At 41.9% G+C, this 17,916-nt stretch overlaps 1 protein-coding gene across 1 annotated transcript in view; it reads right to left on the reverse strand.

Moving 5' to 3' along the window:
• DEPTOR (DEP domain containing MTOR interacting protein) overlaps positions 1-17,916 on the reverse strand; it is a 134,235-nt gene that overhangs the window by 41,461 nt on the left and 74,858 nt on the right. Inside the window, exons 5-6 of the mRNA XM_041768454.1 lie at positions 2,546-2,731; positions 339-473 (exon numbers count right to left, since the gene is read on the reverse strand). Of these exons, the coding sequence (XP_041624388.1) occupies positions 339-473; positions 2,546-2,731 (321 nt within the window). The remainder of the gene's footprint in view (positions 1-338; positions 474-2,545; positions 2,732-17,916) is intronic.

Raw genomic sequence — 17,916 nt, forward strand, 5'->3', positions numbered from 1 at the left:
CCTCCCAGGGGCAGCCAACACCTAACAACTGGTCAACAGGAGGGCTGAAAGGCCTGGCCACCTCAGCCATCAGTTGGGACAACTCTGAAGGGCCACCCCAACTCCAGAGCTCCCTTCAGGGGTAGTGGGGCAGCCTGATTCTCCCTCTGCCCAAACCTATGTGCTTCCCTTGTGTTCAACAGGTGTTGGCCCCCAGAGTAGCCATAACAAGACTGTCACGTATTAGTTGCCCCTACCTCCCCCACCCCCATCAGAGAACCTGCTGCCCAAGGAACCCACCCAGCCTGCATCTCTGCCCAGTCATGGTTAGAAATGGGGGCTGCCTTTTGGTTACTCACCGGACTTGGGGTTGCAGAGCACAGGGGGGCTGCTGCTGAGCGTGGGGCTGCTGCTGAAGTAGCCACTGCTGCCGCAGCTGCTCATGCTGCTCCTCCGCACTGCAGACACAATCTTGATCTCCTTGCTGGGGCTGACTGTGTGGGCCGGAAACACATACACACACACAAGGTCGTGAGGATGGTGGCTTTGGTTCCCTGGAGCATGTGGGCTTTCCGCCACAGGATAGAGGCAGGCGAGTCACACACGCCAGGAAAACGCACCCGGCCTCTGAGTCAGAGAAGCAAGAATTTGAAGGGCAACGTGCCACTCATTGATGGCACGACCTCAGGCACTTTGCTTCAGGTCTCGGAGCCTCCACTTCCCCAGCTGTGAAGTGGGAATAATGTGATCTCACAGGGCTGGTCGGGGGAGTAGTGTATATAATGTACAGGCACGTACTCAGGCACAGGCCTCCCAGCCTCCACTTCCCCAGCTGTAAAGTGGGAATAATGTGATCTCAGGGGGCTGGTATGAGGAGTGGGCCATATACTGTAAGAGGATGTACTCAGGCACATACAAGGTTATTTCAAGAGTGGTTGAGCCCACGCTGAGCAGTCCCAGGAAGGATATAAATCAACTGCTGGCTCTACACTTAATGGATTAACAGTAATAATAAGTGCCTCCTGATTTTAGTATGAAGTCACTAGCTACCCAGAGCCACGGACGAAGGAGATTAGAACATAATAACACATATTTAGCTCTGACAGTGTATGTGAGGCAGCAGTTTAGTGCTCTGACCTGGTCCTCTTTGCCTGCAGAGTCAGTGGCTCTTGACAAGGAGAGGAGAAGGTGTGTGGTCAAATGAAGGAAGCCGTGGAGAGTACCTGCTTAGTGCCTGGAACATGGGAAGCACAAAGTAAATGCTGGCTTTTATAGTGACCACAGCCACTCTATCCCTGTCATGATTGTCACTTTTCGGGTCTCCCGTGCCCACAAGAAACAGGCAGGCCTCAGCGCTAGAAAGAACATGAACAGTTACTCTGCATTTGCAGAAGACCACAGCTCTACGGTGACACACTACTGGTGTGTATCTGAGCACAGGCTGGGCTCCTGACCGTCTGTAAGTGCTTACTTTGCCTGAGGGGCTCTTGCTTCATTCTTTCTTCCACCCTAGATGTGTCTGATGAGGGGGATCAGGGTAGAGACAATATAACATAAGCATTGGAATTAATACAGAACTGGTCTAAGATCCAGCTCTGTCCACCACTGTCTAAGCTGACCTTGGGTCAGCTCCTCCATTGATCCAGGTCTCAGTTTCTCCACCCATAAAATGAGGATAAGAAAAATCCTTCCTCTTAGGATATAGTCAGATTTAAATAATAAAACTCATGCAAGCAAGCTTAGCTCAGGGCCAGGGGTGCAGAAAAGTCTCAATATAGCTATGAGTGTTCTCACTGCCACCTGCTGTAAATAACCAAGACACACATTCTTGCTGTGCCCTGAGTTTCAGGTGAAACCCTGAATTTCCAGACCTGAGGCCAGCCAGTTCCTTGGGTCAATGCCAAATTTTCAGAGGAGTTGAAGATACCCCTTGAAGCACCTCTACTTCTTATACAGAAGGGACATCAAGTTAACTTTTTCCGGATGAGCGGGGCTATCTTTGTGAACATCCATCAGCATCATTTCTGTCAGGGCTCACTGTAAAAATAGGACTGTTTGACCTTCCATGTGACACCCTAGGTTTTATGAGCTCCTGTGTTTGCTTTTCACAAGTTTTCTTTGTTCTGGATCACCCCTTCATGACGGATGGGCAGTCAGTTAATTGCCTTTTTCTTGTATATCCCCTCAAAAGTCTTTACTCACCATTAAAACATACAGCTTTTCAGTGCTATGATTTAGAAAACGGGATCATTAATGATATATAAGAACTGTTTACAAAAATAAAAATAAAAAAAAGAACTGTTTACAAATGAAAAGTAAATAAGGTAAAGTGAGAACTTAAGAAGCCTTCTATCATGCAAAGACATAATTTTATAAGACGGTCTTCATGACATCTAAATTGACCACCCAGGAACAATTTGGTCATGCTGGGTTTTTTTTTCATACTTGTTGGTTATGAATAAATAAAAATGGGCTGGAGAACAGCATTCCACAAAGGTGAGTTATTACTATACTATTTCTCAAAAGACAAATGCAGGTGATTGGATACACAATGGAACTGACATACCGGACATAAAACTGGTAGATTTCCGATTGTCATGGCTCTGCTTCCTCAGGCAGAAGGGGCTGTCGTGAGTTTCCTGAGAGGAGGGAGATTTTTCATTGAGCAGCTCCATCAGTCTGCGCCTCCGCCGGAAGTTCATTCTGAACTGGTAGAGAAGGTTGCTGTCCACAAATGGGTGCTTGTTGGACACTGCAGGGGAGACACAACAGATGAGCGTGCCTGGCATCCTGGCCACTGAGCACTGCAGCCAGAAGTCTCCATCCAATAGGGGCAAAAGTCTACAGAGTTTAATTCTACAGATGCCACATGAAGCTTGTAGTCCACACACCATTCCAAATTCTTTCCACGTGCCACGTACTTTAAAAATTGGCTAACCAGGGGATCCCTGGGTGGCGCAGCGGTTTGGCGCCTGCCTTTGGCCCGGGGCGCGATCCTGGAGACCCGGGATCGAATCCCACGTCGGGCTCCCGGTGCATGGAGCCTGCTTCTCCCTCTGCCTGTCTCTGCCTCTCTCTCTCTCTCTCTCTGTGTGACTATCATGAATAAATAAATAAAATCTTTAAAAAAAAATTGGCTAACCAGTTCCCCTGGGGCTGCTTTGCCTGACCTCACCCCCAATCTAAGCCATACTTTTCCTCGTGTTGTCTGAGCCACTATTTAACCTCTATCTGATCACTTACCATACTGTACCCACATTGTCTGTTCACTTCTCTACCTTTGTCCACTCAACTCTGGCTCTCTGGGTTTCATTGTTTCATGTCGTCATGTGTCCCCATGCCCAGCAAAGTGCTAGTCCCATGACCATATGTCCATTCATTTTTTAACTTTTGATTTTGAAATAATTATAGACTCACAGAGAGCTGCAAAAATAATAGAGACCATATATCTGTTTGTTTGTTTTGGTGGTGAAGAGCTCATCTCTTTCTCCCAGCTAAGTCACTCTGCTTAAAGGCTCAGACTGCGTCTTCATCATTCTGGCATCCTGGAACCCTAGACTACGATGTGTTTGGCTCAGTGTAGGTGCCTAGTAAAAGACTGGCAGTGAATATTCAGTGATGGGTAGTCAGATGGATAAGCAGCATGTCCAGAACACTGCTAACTTTAAACTAGTTAGTGGCTAGTCTACACAATTCTCCCTAAACAGAGGGGTGGTTTAATAGTATGTGAAGAGTTTTCTGGGGGTATGGGAAATTGGAATATTAAGGACAATGCATCTAGTTTTTCCTAAAACTAAGTATATTTCATGTAAAGCCTTTCCTTTATTCTGAATGATATCATCACAATTTTTTGTTGTTCAGTCATTTATCCATTTATTCAACTCACATTTGTTGAGTTAGGTTAACAACATGCTGTGTACATTTTTTTGTCCTGAAATTTATGAAATGATGGTAAAAAAGAGATAAAAATTCTTTTTTAAGAACTCATTCTTGGCAACTTTTTTTGAAATGTGAAATTTAAAACGCTGTAAATCACTAGGAAAATAATCTAACACAACCCACTGAGAATCATATTAACCCATTTATCAGTAATGGCAACTAGCACGACAGCCTCTTTAGGTATTTCAGAAATAGCATCACATTCCTGCTGCCTCAACACCAGCAAATGCAATCTAGGGTTATAGCTATATTTATCATGTTCATTTGCTTTGAGTAATTCTTCTGATTATGTGAATATCCAAATCTCAGAAAGGTGGGTTCCTATTAAGAGAGTCCCATGCCAACATTTAGCTTAATGATTCATATGGAATTTTCACTGTCTTTAAATGGTGATAAACTAGTCACTTTGGCTAAATGAATGATATTGCCCACAAAGATAAATGCACTTAATTCAGTGGTAGTTCTACAATGTTCCTAATAAATAATGCATTCTTGGGTTCAGGAGATGCTGAATATATCCTGGACCAAGGAGTAAGCCAATTACACTTTGATACGACATCTACAAATAGTGGTTGTTTTGTGGAGAGTCAAATTTTTATATAAATTTACTAGATCACCACATTCAATAATGCTACAAAATTTTGTAGGTAAGTTATTTATTTCTGGCAAACTTTTCTGAGTTTATTGAGATTTTTTTAAATCCTCAAGCTGACTTTGGCAACAGTATCTTAAATTACAACCTGAAAATACACAGTTCTGTAATGGATTTATTAATACCTCCTGTTTTCTCTTTGGACTGTGACTTATACAAAACAGTGGCTCTGGCATAAATAAATCCAGAAAAACACTCTAGATCCAAACAAATTCCAGAATGGCCCAAAGTACATTAAAAAATATTTTTAATTGAAGTGGAAATTTGACTACCAATTTAGTCTCCTCAGGCTTTAAATACCAAGATGTAGATTTGAAGTCATACCCATGCTCCATTCTTCACCTTCCCACCTCTCCACCACCTATAGCACCGAGGGTAAATTTAGCATCTAAGATAAGATGAAAGAGTTAAATTCAAATAGTCCTTATTCACCATATTCCCTCTCCAATAGTGCAAATGACTCTAACCATGACCAAATCAGGGAAAACAAAAACTGGATGAGATAGCAGACCACACCTGTTAAGCATAATGCCAAGCAGATTGTAAGAACTCAATAAAGTATACCTGTATTATTTTACAACCACTGTTGTTGTTTTTACAATTACCATCATGTTCTGATGATATACTGCCATTTAGCTTATGGGACTTCAATTTTATGACACACTATATTTAGTGCTCCACTTCAATTTTCAAGGACTTATTTGGATTTTAGCACCTTGAGGAGCACCACATTCTGTGAAACGAATGTCTCCATGTGTTCATCCTCCAGCTGTGTGGCTGGCACAGATGGAATCCAATTCTCCTCTCAGAATAGAAAAGTGACAATTGCATGTGTCACCTGCATTGTTTTCAATGAATTATTTTGCTTTTAAAAGGGTTCTCTCTCTCTCTCTCTCTCTTTCTCATTAAAAGTATAATGACACAAATACTGAATGTCATGCATTTGCTTTGTGAGCGTAGCTTTAGGTATAACACAGATAACTGTAGTCACAAAACCTTGAAGAGTGCAGGTAAACAGACATAGTATCAATCAGTCACACGTGCATCCATTCATTCATCCAACAATGTGAGCACCTATGAAGTGTCACACACCATCCTAGTTATCTATCTTAGCATGGTGATTGGAATATGATACCTCATCTACTCATCCTTTCAAACTCATCTAAACCAAAGTCTGCTAAAAGAGACATGGCTTCAGATAAGAACAAAAACAATTAAGTTGGGAATTCACTGAACACTCTCTTAGATTAAATGAATTTTAGAAAATAATATCTCGCAGTTTTAGTGAAAGTTCTAGATTTAGATGACCTCAGGGTTGGTTTTTTTTTTTTTAGATTTTATTTATTAATGCATGAGAGACAAACAGAGAGAGGCAGAGACATAGGCAGAGGGAGAAGTAGGCTCCTCGATGGGAACCCGATGTGGTATTTGATCCCAGAACCCCGGGATCACGACCTGAAACAAAGGCAGATGCTCAACTGCTGAGCCACCCAGGTGGCCCAATGACCTCAGTTTTGATCCCAGTTCTGCCAACTTGACTAGTGGAGTGCTCTGGGAAACTTATTAAACTTTTAACTTTGCATAGCTTTGCTGTGAAGGAGAAATGGGATAATTGATGTGAGAGATTTGGAATGTCATCTGAAATCTAATGGTTGAAGTCTTCTTGTTCTTAGACTCCTAAACATTGACTTTAGCCTTTAGTCATAGAAGTTCCTGCACAGAACCTACTTCTTCTGTCTTTTCTTCCCTTCTTTCAAAGAACATCTTGCCCATCTCCCACACACAGTTCTGTCACCTTTTCATGCCTGAAAAATGTGAAATCTTAACCAGATATCCAGGTCAAGTTTTGGCAAGTATCCTAGTGGAAGACACTTAAATCTCAGGAGTCCGTGGAAGAGGGGTGAATTAAGACACAGGATGTTTTAGAAAGTAATTGGATTAAGAAATCCATTTTTATAGCCGTAAATTACATACATAGAGTCTCAAGAAATAAACGATGGCTAAATAACATATAGTTTATATGCCCAAGAGCGAAAAAGAGTTGGTTCTCCCTACACTTTAACATGACATTCTCTATATTAAAAACAAAAACCATTTGCTACATAGACGACTTACTCTTTGGTAAACACAGAAGAAATAACTTAAACTCTGTGGGGAGAAAAGTAAAGAGAGGGAAAGAAAAGTCATTCGGGGTATGGTGATTGGTGGCTCTAGATCTTGAGGTGGTTCTAATTCTTCACTTCTCAGATCCCAACACTATACAGGACTTTTATTTAAAGTAAATGTTGTGGATGTGGATGTAACTGAAGGGTATTATGCTGAGTGAAGTAAGTCAATCGGAGAAGGACAAACATTATATGGTCTTTCATTTGGGGAATATAAAAAATAGTGAAAGGGAATAAAGGGAAAAGGAGAAAAACTAAGTGGGAAATATCAGAAAGGGAGACAGAACATGAAAGACTCCTAACTCTGGGAAACGAAGTAGGTGTGGTGAAAGGGGAGGTGGGCGGGGGGGTGGGGGTGACTGGGTGACGGGCACTGAGGGGGGCACTTGATGGGATGAGCACCGGGTGTTATTCTATATGTTGGCAAATTGATACCAATAAAAAAATACATTTATAAAAAAATAAATAAAGTAAATGTTGTGACATAAACAAGTTGATAAATTTTGTTCTCTGCTCCTTGAGAATATGAACCCCTACACAAGAATAAATAAGAGAATATTCAAAGCTGACATTCAATATCTAGTATTCTAGTTGTGCTCTCACAATTGTGCTGTAATTGAAAAGTGATAATTATTTATCCATTCAATTTATAATTTCTGGGGCTTATGAAGACTTCCCTTTCATATGGGTGGCATTCCCAACAGGGTTGACTTGGCTCGGTATTTAATCAGACATAAAATAGGAGGAAAAGCAGACACAGCCAAAAGCTGAAGCCATACAAATACAAGAGGATGTAATTGCTGAGGAAAGTGGGGGTTCTGGAAGCATTAAGCTCACAATGTTGTTGATACTCGGAAAAGAAAAGAGATGCTGATTTGCTGTGTGCCTTTACTTTTCAGAAAGCATGAGAGAAATGTCATGTATCTACCAAAAGAAAAAAGTACATATATATTCTTTTTATAAATAATGTGGCTACATTTTTCTCTTATACATTATTAGGCTGACTTTAGTGAACACAGAGACCTTAAAAAGTGATTATCTATAAGAGGGGGAATTGGCTTCTATTCCACTGACATAATATAAAGATGAATATAAAAATTCATCATCCTGAAACCTAAAAATTCAGCTGAATATAAAAGACATTTTAAGCTACTTATCTAGTTGGAGGAAGGAAGGTCACATACTTTCATTCATCCTTGAAATGTTTGCTAGCAAAAGACATAACACCAGAAGCATCATGAAATAAGTGAACTGAATCCAGCTGTGTGATAAGGGAGGGCAGAGAGGGAGGTGGGGGGAAGAATGAGAATGAATGCCTGGGTGGCATTTCATCAAACCTTTCTAATTAATTAATTAATTTTTTAAAAGATTTATTTATTTTGAGAGAGTGTGTGGGGTGGTGGAGATGGAGAGGGATTCTTAAGCAGATTCCTCCGTTGAATGCAAAGCCTGCAGGAGGCTTGATTCCAGGGCCCCGAGATCATGACCTGAGCAGATACCAAGAGTCAACCACTTAACCCACTAAGCCACTTGGGTGCCTGCATCAAACCTTTTTGTAAATTAATTAATTTATTTACTAATTAATTTATTATTTTTTAAAGATTTTATTTATTCATGAGAGACACAGAGAGGGGCAGAGACATAGGCAGAGGGAGATGCAGGCTCCCCGCAGGGAGTCTGATGCAGGACTTGATCCCAGGACCCTGGGACCATAACCTGAGCTGAAGGCAGATGCTCAACCACTGAGCCACTCAGGTGCCCAGCATCAAACCTTTTTAAAGGGTGGTCTTGGATCTGGGATCACATAAGTAACTTAGCAGAGTGAAAAGAGGGCCTAAACAGAGGGGGGCGGGGGAAGGATCATGGCTACTGCAAGGAAGAAGAAAGATCAAGGATGAGGTTGGGGACACCATACTACAAATGCAACCTGGTGTCAAAGCCAAAAGGTCTTCCAGGTCATCTTTAAGACAAGGGACCCTCACTAGCTGCCATGATTAGCATCCTCCTCATCACCAACCTCCACAACAGCAGAGGTGGGTGTGGTTCACGGCTTCCCCCAGGGCACCATGGTGAGTGAAGATCATTCTGGGCTGTGAAGGCTGTCACTCTATCTTACTCCCCACTCCATTTCCTCTCGCTTGCTTTCTCATCTCCTGCTGATCCCTGTACCTCCTCGTAAAACGACCACTTAGCCCCTGCAGACATTGCCTAAGAATACTGACAAATCTCAAGGATAAACAGGTGGCAGGCCTAGTCTTCAGACTTAGTGTTTCTAAAAGGCAAATAAATTCTGCATATGAAAATGCTGCACCTTCTCTGCCAACAAGAACAAAGCTTTCAGTTGTGTCATGTGCCCTAGGAAGGCTCTGCACCCTGGTCTCCCTGTTCCTGCTAATTCACAGTCATTCAGAGTCCAAGAAACTCATGTCACTTAGTATGCTGCAGATTTTAAAATCTGTCAAGACTAAAAAATATTCATATCGTGCTTTTTAATCATGTGTTTGGTGCAAAACATGAATTGAGAACTAATTACAACAGAAGATTAAAGCTATTTAAAAAAAAAAAAAGTATATTGAGCTATACTTAAGGCCATAATTACCATCTCAAACCATCCTAAAGGGATTCAGAAGTTGAAGGGGCCTTGTTTCCTAAAGCAGCAAAAGTCCTTGATTCAAGAACATTAAGCAATTGTATTTAAGTGCCTATGCCACGTAAGGACAGGGCTAGCTAGGTGCCTGGGATAGAAAACTCTTCTAATGGGCAATAACAACAGTGAGTCAGAGAACTAAAATAATTACTTCCTGAGCACCGACAACATTAAGAGGATATGAAAACAGGAAATTGATTTTAGGGTATAAAGTCCTATTAACTGATATGACTAAAACAGAACACTTCACATTCACAAAGTTAGAACCCAATTACACTAACTTAATTGAACGGAGGAGAGAGGATGGGAAAGAGATGAAGAAGAAGGATCAAAGTAACTCTAGTAAAGATAGCAGAAAAGAAGAAAAGCAAAACAGGACACCATGACTGTGTAGGATTCTGCAGGTACTGCGTCTTATTGTCAGAAATGTAAAGGTAATAAACAGATGGTAGGTCATATTATGTTTTCTTCTTCTCCATGCATCATTAAATAATAGCTGGGTGCATTCCAAAGATCAGAACCTTCATTGTTAGTGATAAAATGCAGAACAAAGGCCATGCTTTTTTTGTTTTTTAAGATTTTATTTATTTATTCATGAGAGACACAGAGAGAGAGGCAGAGACACAGGCAGAGGGAGATACGGGCTCCATGTGGGGAGCCCAATGTGGAACTTGATCCCAGGACCCGGGGATCACGCCCTGGGCTGAAGGCAGATGCTCAACCGATGATAAACCCAGGCGTCCCACAAAGGCTTTGCTTTTCAGAGACTAAATCATACTATAAAGCGCAGAGATCTAAAAACAAATTTATTTTGCCTTTACTTCACCTACAAAATTCAGTGAAAAAAATTCTTGTAACTGTTCTAGGTCTTTTGGAATTGTTGGCATAAATCCAAAGGCCTAATTAAAGCACCTCAGTGTTGATTTACTTAACATGTATACATTCGGCACAGAGTCTGGATAAGATACTGTGTAAGGCCAGCGTGGGTGAGACCATCAAATTTATATTGAGCTCTACCCACCAAGGCATCTGATGCTGAGGATGTTGATGATAATGATAATGAAAGTAATAATCGGCTAACATTTATTGAGTGATTCTCTGTGCCAGGCCCTATGCTGAGCACATGCATGATTAAAACACTAAGTTTTAAAGTGTTTTAATCTTTAAACTTTAAGTTTTAAAGATTAAAACTTAGTGTTTTAATCATGAGAGAGAGAGCTCTTATAATTATTCCCATTTTACAGATGGGAAAACAGTATTACACAAAGTAAACTTGCCCAAGGTCCCATTAACGGGAAGGTCCAAGTCAGAAACACTGAATAACTCTGGAATCCCATCCTTTAATCTCCTCCCCAGACTGTCTCCCATCCAGATACAATAATGCCAACAAGGAGGTAAATAAGCTCATAAGCACCAAAAAACAAAAACAAAAACAAAACAAAAAAACAAAAAACCTAGAATCTGCTCATCCTCATTTATTCCTATCTCTAGTTTACAGAAGGCAGTTTGGATGGGCACATTTTCCACAAAACTCTTCACCAGGCCAGGACGCTTATTACCTTGGAATTGCTCATTGAAAGGACAGAATGATGGCACAGGAAACACTGCTCTGGTCTCAGATGACCCTGGGCTGAACACCAGCTTCACTCTTAATTTTTTTAAAATGATGAACTGCATTGTATTTGTCCAAATAATACAGATCATTTTTTCCACTATCCATTTCACTCAGCCTGAGACAACACTGCCAGACTCTCCAAAGATTATTCATCTCTGAGACTTATGTTTTGTCCAGTGCTGGATGCCTAGTCTCTACTAAGTTACTCAACTGCCCCGAGCTTCAATTGTATTCATCTGGAAAATGAGTTGAAGAAATAATAGAACAACATGGTAATGGTCCAGGGTCGCTCCATTACTGTTAGCCACACATGGGTTTCCTTGAGGGCACAGGTTGTTGGTGCCCAAAAGACACCTTTCCAAGGTAAGCCTCTGCAGACTTCACCGATGTAGGGAAGCATGTGGAAGCAACTCTAGGTGGTCTGGAAGAAAAGGAGGCATCCAGCCTAAACCAGATCAATTCAGCAAGGCCAACAACACAGAGAAAAACATCCAGTGTACTGCTACAGGTACCGGAATAAAATCCTACCCAAGAAACATGGGGTGTGAGAACCCATCAAAGCCTTAATCCCTGATGGCATTTTCTAACTATTTCCATCAAGGTTACCACAGAACCTGTGGTAATCTATCAGAACCACAGAACCTGTGGCAACCTGTGCAGTAATCTATCAGGTGTTCTTATGGGACTGAAGAGCATGGTACCTTTGAAGTAGGAAGAAGCAGATGTTCAAAAAAGAAAGAAATCAGTAGTGAGATTTGGTGGTTTTTGAAGAAACTGTGTTCATATATTTTCTATATCATTTATATCTGTACTCACCTTTTCTTAAACAAAAAAGAAGACTGATAGAGGAAAAAGCTTGCCTACTTTTTTAAAAAAATAAACTTTGTATTTTGAAATCATTTTAGATTTATAGAAAAGCACCAGAGATGGTATAGACAGTTCCCATTTATCCCAGCACCTCCTAGTGTTAAGATAACCATGGTGCAGTGGTCAAAACGAAGACGTTAACACTGGCACCCCCAGCTATTTCAAACCTCATTTAGAGATACAAGGAGAAAACTATTCCTTGAAGCCCATGTTTCACAGGGAAGGTCCTGTATCGACTTAATGAAAAAGACATCGGTCCTTGTGGATGACAATGCTAGCTGCTTGCCCAAAACCCATACTCTCTCTCTCTCTTCCTCCTTATTTGCCCAGGGCAGCAGTGTGCCTGGATAAAAGCATTAGATCCACTGATCGCCTTCCACCAAGGGGTGACCATGGGACACAGTTCTGACCCATGTGATGTAGGTGTAACTCTCTGGAAGAGGCAACCTTTCCTAAATAAAAGCAAAGTCTTAGGGCACCTGGGTGGCTCAGTGGTTGAGCATCTGCCTTTGGCTCAGGCTGTGATCCTGGGGTCCTGGGATCGGGTCCCGCATTGGGTTCCCTGCATGGGGCCTCCTTCTCCCTCTGCCTATGTCTCTGCCTCTCATGAGTAAATAGATAAAAAATCTTTAAAAAATGAAAATAAAAAGCAAAGTCTTGCTAGGTGACACCTCTCTGCCATTCCATCTTCTTCCTGCCCACGGTGTAGATCTGAGGCCTGGCGAACTCTAGGAATGGCAGAGAACAAATGGATGGGGCCTTATATACCTCTTACTAGCCTGGGATTCCCCACCTGGAACAGTTCGCTGCCTGAGGCAGAGGGACCTCTCTGTTCAAGCCATCATTACTACATTTTCGGCTGTTTGTAGCAAAACACAATCCTGATACTGTTCCAAATGCGAGTATGGAGACATGAAATCAAAAGCTTAAGAAAACAAATGTTTTCTGTTTATTTGCAGCCCACACCTTGTAACAAACGGCTTGACTTGAAGCCAAGAGGGATTAGACGTAAAGTCACGCAGGCAGAAGAGATGCCTTCCAGCAACTTGGCTCTGATTCCTGTGTGGGAACTGGTTATGGACAGTCCTTGGGCCTCAATTTTTACATCTGTGGAAAAGAAATTACAATAACCTCATCTCTTACTGGATGCAAGTGAGATTAATAAATATATGGGGACCCACAGATCTCTGAAAGACTGGTCACAATAATGCCAATGCACCAGTAATAATATTGTCCGGCTGCCAGCAAAAATCCAAAGGGTCCCACAATAAAGAGTAGAAGTTTAAGGAGGTACTCCTGAACTTTGGGTTATATATTGGATTAGTCCCTTCTGAGAAAGAGAAATGCCAAGATCAAAACCAGCCTAAGTGATGGTAGTCAGCAATTTCTGACTTGTGGAAATATTTAAAAATCAAGGAGAATATTAAAAAAAAAAAACAGAGGAGACAGAAAATATTGTGAAATCATTGTGCTGGGGAAGAGAAAATTATTGTTGCCATTCCAGAAACTTGTGTGGCTGGCAACCAGCTTTATGGGGGTGTTGAAACTGGCACTGCAAATAGAGATAACAAGGCACTTCTTTGACACAAACATTGAGGAATTTATCCACAGACAAAGATTTCTGAGATGAGGGACTGAAAAATTATATACACTCACCAGGATACCACCGTATCATATGCTGGATTCAAAAAAGGTCCAGAGCTAGGCTTTCTAGAATGGGCACCTGTGGCTGCCAAGCACTTAAAATGTGGCAGAGTCTGAATTGAGACAAGCTGTAAATGTAAACTATGCACTAGACTTTATTTCATTTATTTTTGTTATTTTTTTTTTAAAGTAGACTCCATGCTGGGCATGAAGCCTAACACGGGGCTTGAACTCATGACCCTGAGACCAAGACCTGAGCTGAGATCAAAAGTCAGATGCCTAACTGACTGAGCCATCCAGGTGCCCCTGCACTGGATTTCAAAAGATTGAGTAAGAAAAAGAAAAACATAAAAATAGCTGATTGGTATTTGTCATGTTGACTATATTTTGAAACGACATTTTGGAGATAGCTAAAATATATTATTGAGATTTATTTCACCCGCTTCTACTGTTTTTACTGTGGCTCCTAGAAAATTTAAAAGTACATCTATGGATTGCATTTGTGGCTTACATCATGTTTCTATTGGACATGGGATCAGTCTAGAGTAGATTCTGGTATCCCATAGGAAGAGCACAGCTAACCACCAAACAAGTTCATCCCTTTAAGTGCAGCACTTTGAGAGCTTATCTGTCATAGAAAATAGCTCTTATCCCAAGCTTCTGACAGCCCAGTGAGCAAGGGTTCTTCCCCTCACCTCACACTATGTCCCCCATCCTCTTTCCTTCATTTGATGAGGATACACGTTATGTTCTCAATAGGAATCCCTTCCTGAGATTATGCTGTAAGCCACAGTCAAAGAGGACTTTAGAGAGAGAGGATCGAGCCTGTGGGCAAAACTAACACCTACCCCATCTCCCTGGGCAAGGTGGCCTTGGTAACTTCGGATGGAAACCCGTGCAGGAGCTGAAGGGGTGGCTACAATAAAATGGAAAGAATATAGACCTCAATATGCAGGCCTTCCTTGGAGAGAAGGAGGGAAGAAGGGGTGTGGGCTCTTCATTGGGTCCAATGTCAACACTAAGAGAAGAAAGTGAAAGGGAACTTTTTAGAAAAAAGCTAGAGAGGGGTGCCTATGTGACTCAGTTGGTTAAGCATCTGCCTTCAGCTCAGGTCATAATCCCAGGGTCCTGGGATCCAGTCCCTTTTTGGGCTTCCTGCTCATGGGGAGTTTATTTCTCCTTCTCCCTCTGCCTGCTGCTCCCCCTGCTTATGTTCTCTGTCAAATAAATAAATAAAATCTTTAAAAAAAAAAGAATTAAAATGTTAGAGCCTTTAAAATACTGCCAGTTTTAAAATAACTTACACAAATAATTTTACAAAAAACATTACTCTCTAAATTAGATTAAATTTGGTTATGAATATAAACCATATTTTTTCAATTATAATCTGGATATGTGTGTGTGTGTGTGTGTGTGTGTGTGTGTAAAACTCCTTCTTAAATTTTAACTTAATTTCATTGCATAGTCACACCAATCAGGTTTGACAGATGGTCTGTTTTAAGCCTAGCAATCCCTCCCCAGTACTAATATGCTGTAGCCTGTTTAGCCAATCCTGGCAGAAGAGGAAAAGAGGGAACTGGGAGGAGGAGCTGGAGGCCCAAACACAAAAAGACAATCCAGACACACTGTCTGCAAGGGAGTGCCAGAGAAGAGAAACTGAGTTACCATGAGCAGCTAAGGACCTCCAGCCAGGAGTGGCTAGTTGGGGACTTTCTAGAGGAATAACCACTAGGGTCTGCACGACAGCATCAAGGATGAAATGCTCTGAGTATAATCCTTCTAACTGCCGTAGGAGAACCTGGGTCCCAGACATGAACCCTTGCCTGAACGTTCCAGTCTCCCAGCTGCAAGGGACTAACACAAGAGTTAACTCAATATTGACACAGAGAGGCACCTGGGTGGCTCAGTTGGTTAAGCATCCACCTTCGCTCAGGTCATGATCCCAGGGTCATGGGATTGAGTCCCAGGTCAGGCTCCCTGCTCAGTGGGGAGTCTGCCTCTCCCTCTCCCCCTCCCCCCCATTCATGCTCTCTCTTGTGCATGTGCTCTCCCTCAAATAAACAAAACCTTAAAAAAAAAAAAAAAGATGGACACAGAGTCAGAGCTAGAAAAATGGTTCACAAAGTGGCCTGCAATGGAAAAGAGAATGGAGACATTTCATTCCTTAAAGAAGAACCTCTGAACTTTTCGTCCCACTCCCCTCCACTCTGCCTTGAGGGCTGTGGGCAAGCTCAAGTCCATCAGTAGCCAGGACTTAAAACCACAGTGCTCCTGACCAGTGGGAGTGGGGAAGGGCATATCATGATCAGTAATCTAAACTGTCCATTCCACCCTGATATGTGTTTCTAATAAACCTGAGATCCTAGCCTACGTGTCCTACTAAAAATGACCACTGAAACTCAGATAAGTCCTTAAATGACCAGTTAACACCTAGCTGAGCAGTATTTAATACAAGATTGCATAGTTTCCATATACTTCAACTACACAGTGACTGTGTTCTTGTGCTCTAAGACTTCCTTATGCTGTTATAAAAATGCTGCATTTGGGTAAACTGAGGGCTCTGTACAGCTGGGATACTGAGCAATGAGCTATCAGGAGTGAGGCAGGAGTTGGTAGGAGAGCAGGCTTCAAAGCCAAACAGCGTCTGTATCTAGATCAGTGTCTGTAGACCTGACAAGTTAAACTAACGTCAACTAAAGTTGGAAATATTTACAGTTACGACACTGTTCACAAAAGCCCTCTGTTCCTTATGCATTGCACTCTTTTAGGAGATTACACGAGATAAGGTATCTTTCATTCCCTTCATACCTGCTAATAGTTAAGGCTTGGTGTAGCTACAGACCTGTTTTCCTTTAACCAATATCAACACTTTAATGTGTGCCAATGTACTGGCCCTTGACTTTGCCAAGCAACCTTGCTCCCTGTGTTTACATTGCAACAACATTCTGACTGTGTACATTTTTCTTCTTGCTTTGGATCCAGCTCTGATAAAAAAGTCAAAGCATATCAGAGTCAAAGCATATCAGAAGGCACAATGGGATAATTCCCCAAAATTCTATATTGAGAAAGTAACACAATTTTATGAGATTATGGCTGCTGATAAACATGTGATCGAAATAATCATGGGAAGTAGACTGAGAAGGCACCTGGGTGGGTTGAGTGTCTGCCTTTGGCACAAGGTATGATCTGGGCATCCTGGGATCCAGTTGCATACTGGGCTCCCGGCAGGGAGCCTGCTTCTCCCTCTGCTTGTCTCTGCCTCTCTCTGTGTATCTTTCATGAATAAATAAATAAAATCTTAAAAAAAAAATAACAGCCTGTCCGTCACTTTTGCCTGCCTTAGCACTCATTTCCCTGTAGTAACAGAAATTTCAACTTTTTTTTTTGGTTTTGTTTTGTTTTTGTGAACAATGGCCCTCCCCTACCTGGTGAATCTGTCAATCAAAGGGTTCTTCCCATCTTGGGCCCAGACGTGGCATGTGTCCTAGATTCAGCCAATCAGACGCTCTCTAGAGCTTAGCATTGAGCCGCTGCCCTGGCTATAGGTGGCTGGAAGGCCTGGCCTGTTAGTCACAAGTTCCTGGCACCTGGATCCCCAAGAGCTCCTTTAGTTCTTCTTCAAGGCATCTGGTTTTTCAATGTTTCCTTTAACTGTCGGCTAGCTCTGCCATATGTTTAAAGCAAAAGATGACTGGAGCTGCTTATATTCCAAGAACTCTAGCTGGTATAAATACTCAGCCCTGTGCCCAACAAATGGCAAGGCCTCAAAATGTGGTCATTACTGTCATCCATTCATTGAAGACATTTTTTACTGAATAGTTAATATACAAATGCTAAGCCATTGGGGATACGGAGGGAGAAAACAAATTCTCTGTCCTCAAAGCACTCACATTCTAGTCAAGGGTAAAGAAAGATGAAGATACTGACTGGGTACCATCTGTAATAGAAAAAAATCTCCCTTTGTTGATGGCAAGAAGTTGCCAAAAGCAAAAAGTAAGAGAATGTGTATAGGAGAGTCTTGATGGACAAGAAGGGAGGGTAGGTTGCCATTGACAAAGACTCTCTCCTTGTTCTGACTTTATAGGGAGGTTCCCTCTGAACCCTCTTTTTGAGTAAGCCTTGACCTTGGCCCCCATTCTGTCTTTGGCAGGCTTAGCAAAGAATCCTTAGCCAAAGCTAAGTCAGTTTAGTGAGAGCCGCCCCCCACCTTGATATACAATCACTCTTGATATTTGACCAAATTTCTCATTCTCCATCTTTGATGTATAAGTCCTTGGCCTACCTTTCAAAAGAATTCTCTTAAATTGGTTTAGCAAGAGCCTCCCCTATGCTTGACACCTTCTATTAATAAGTTTCCATCCCTTGACCCCCTCACCCTGTTCCATGGCTACAAATACCTATTTGTCAT

This window comes from Vulpes lagopus, chromosome 9, assembly GCF_018345385.1.
Source record: "Vulpes lagopus strain Blue_001 chromosome 9, ASM1834538v1, whole genome shotgun sequence".
In the NCBI taxonomy this organism is placed as follows: domain Eukaryota; kingdom Metazoa; phylum Chordata; class Mammalia; order Carnivora; family Canidae; genus Vulpes; species Vulpes lagopus.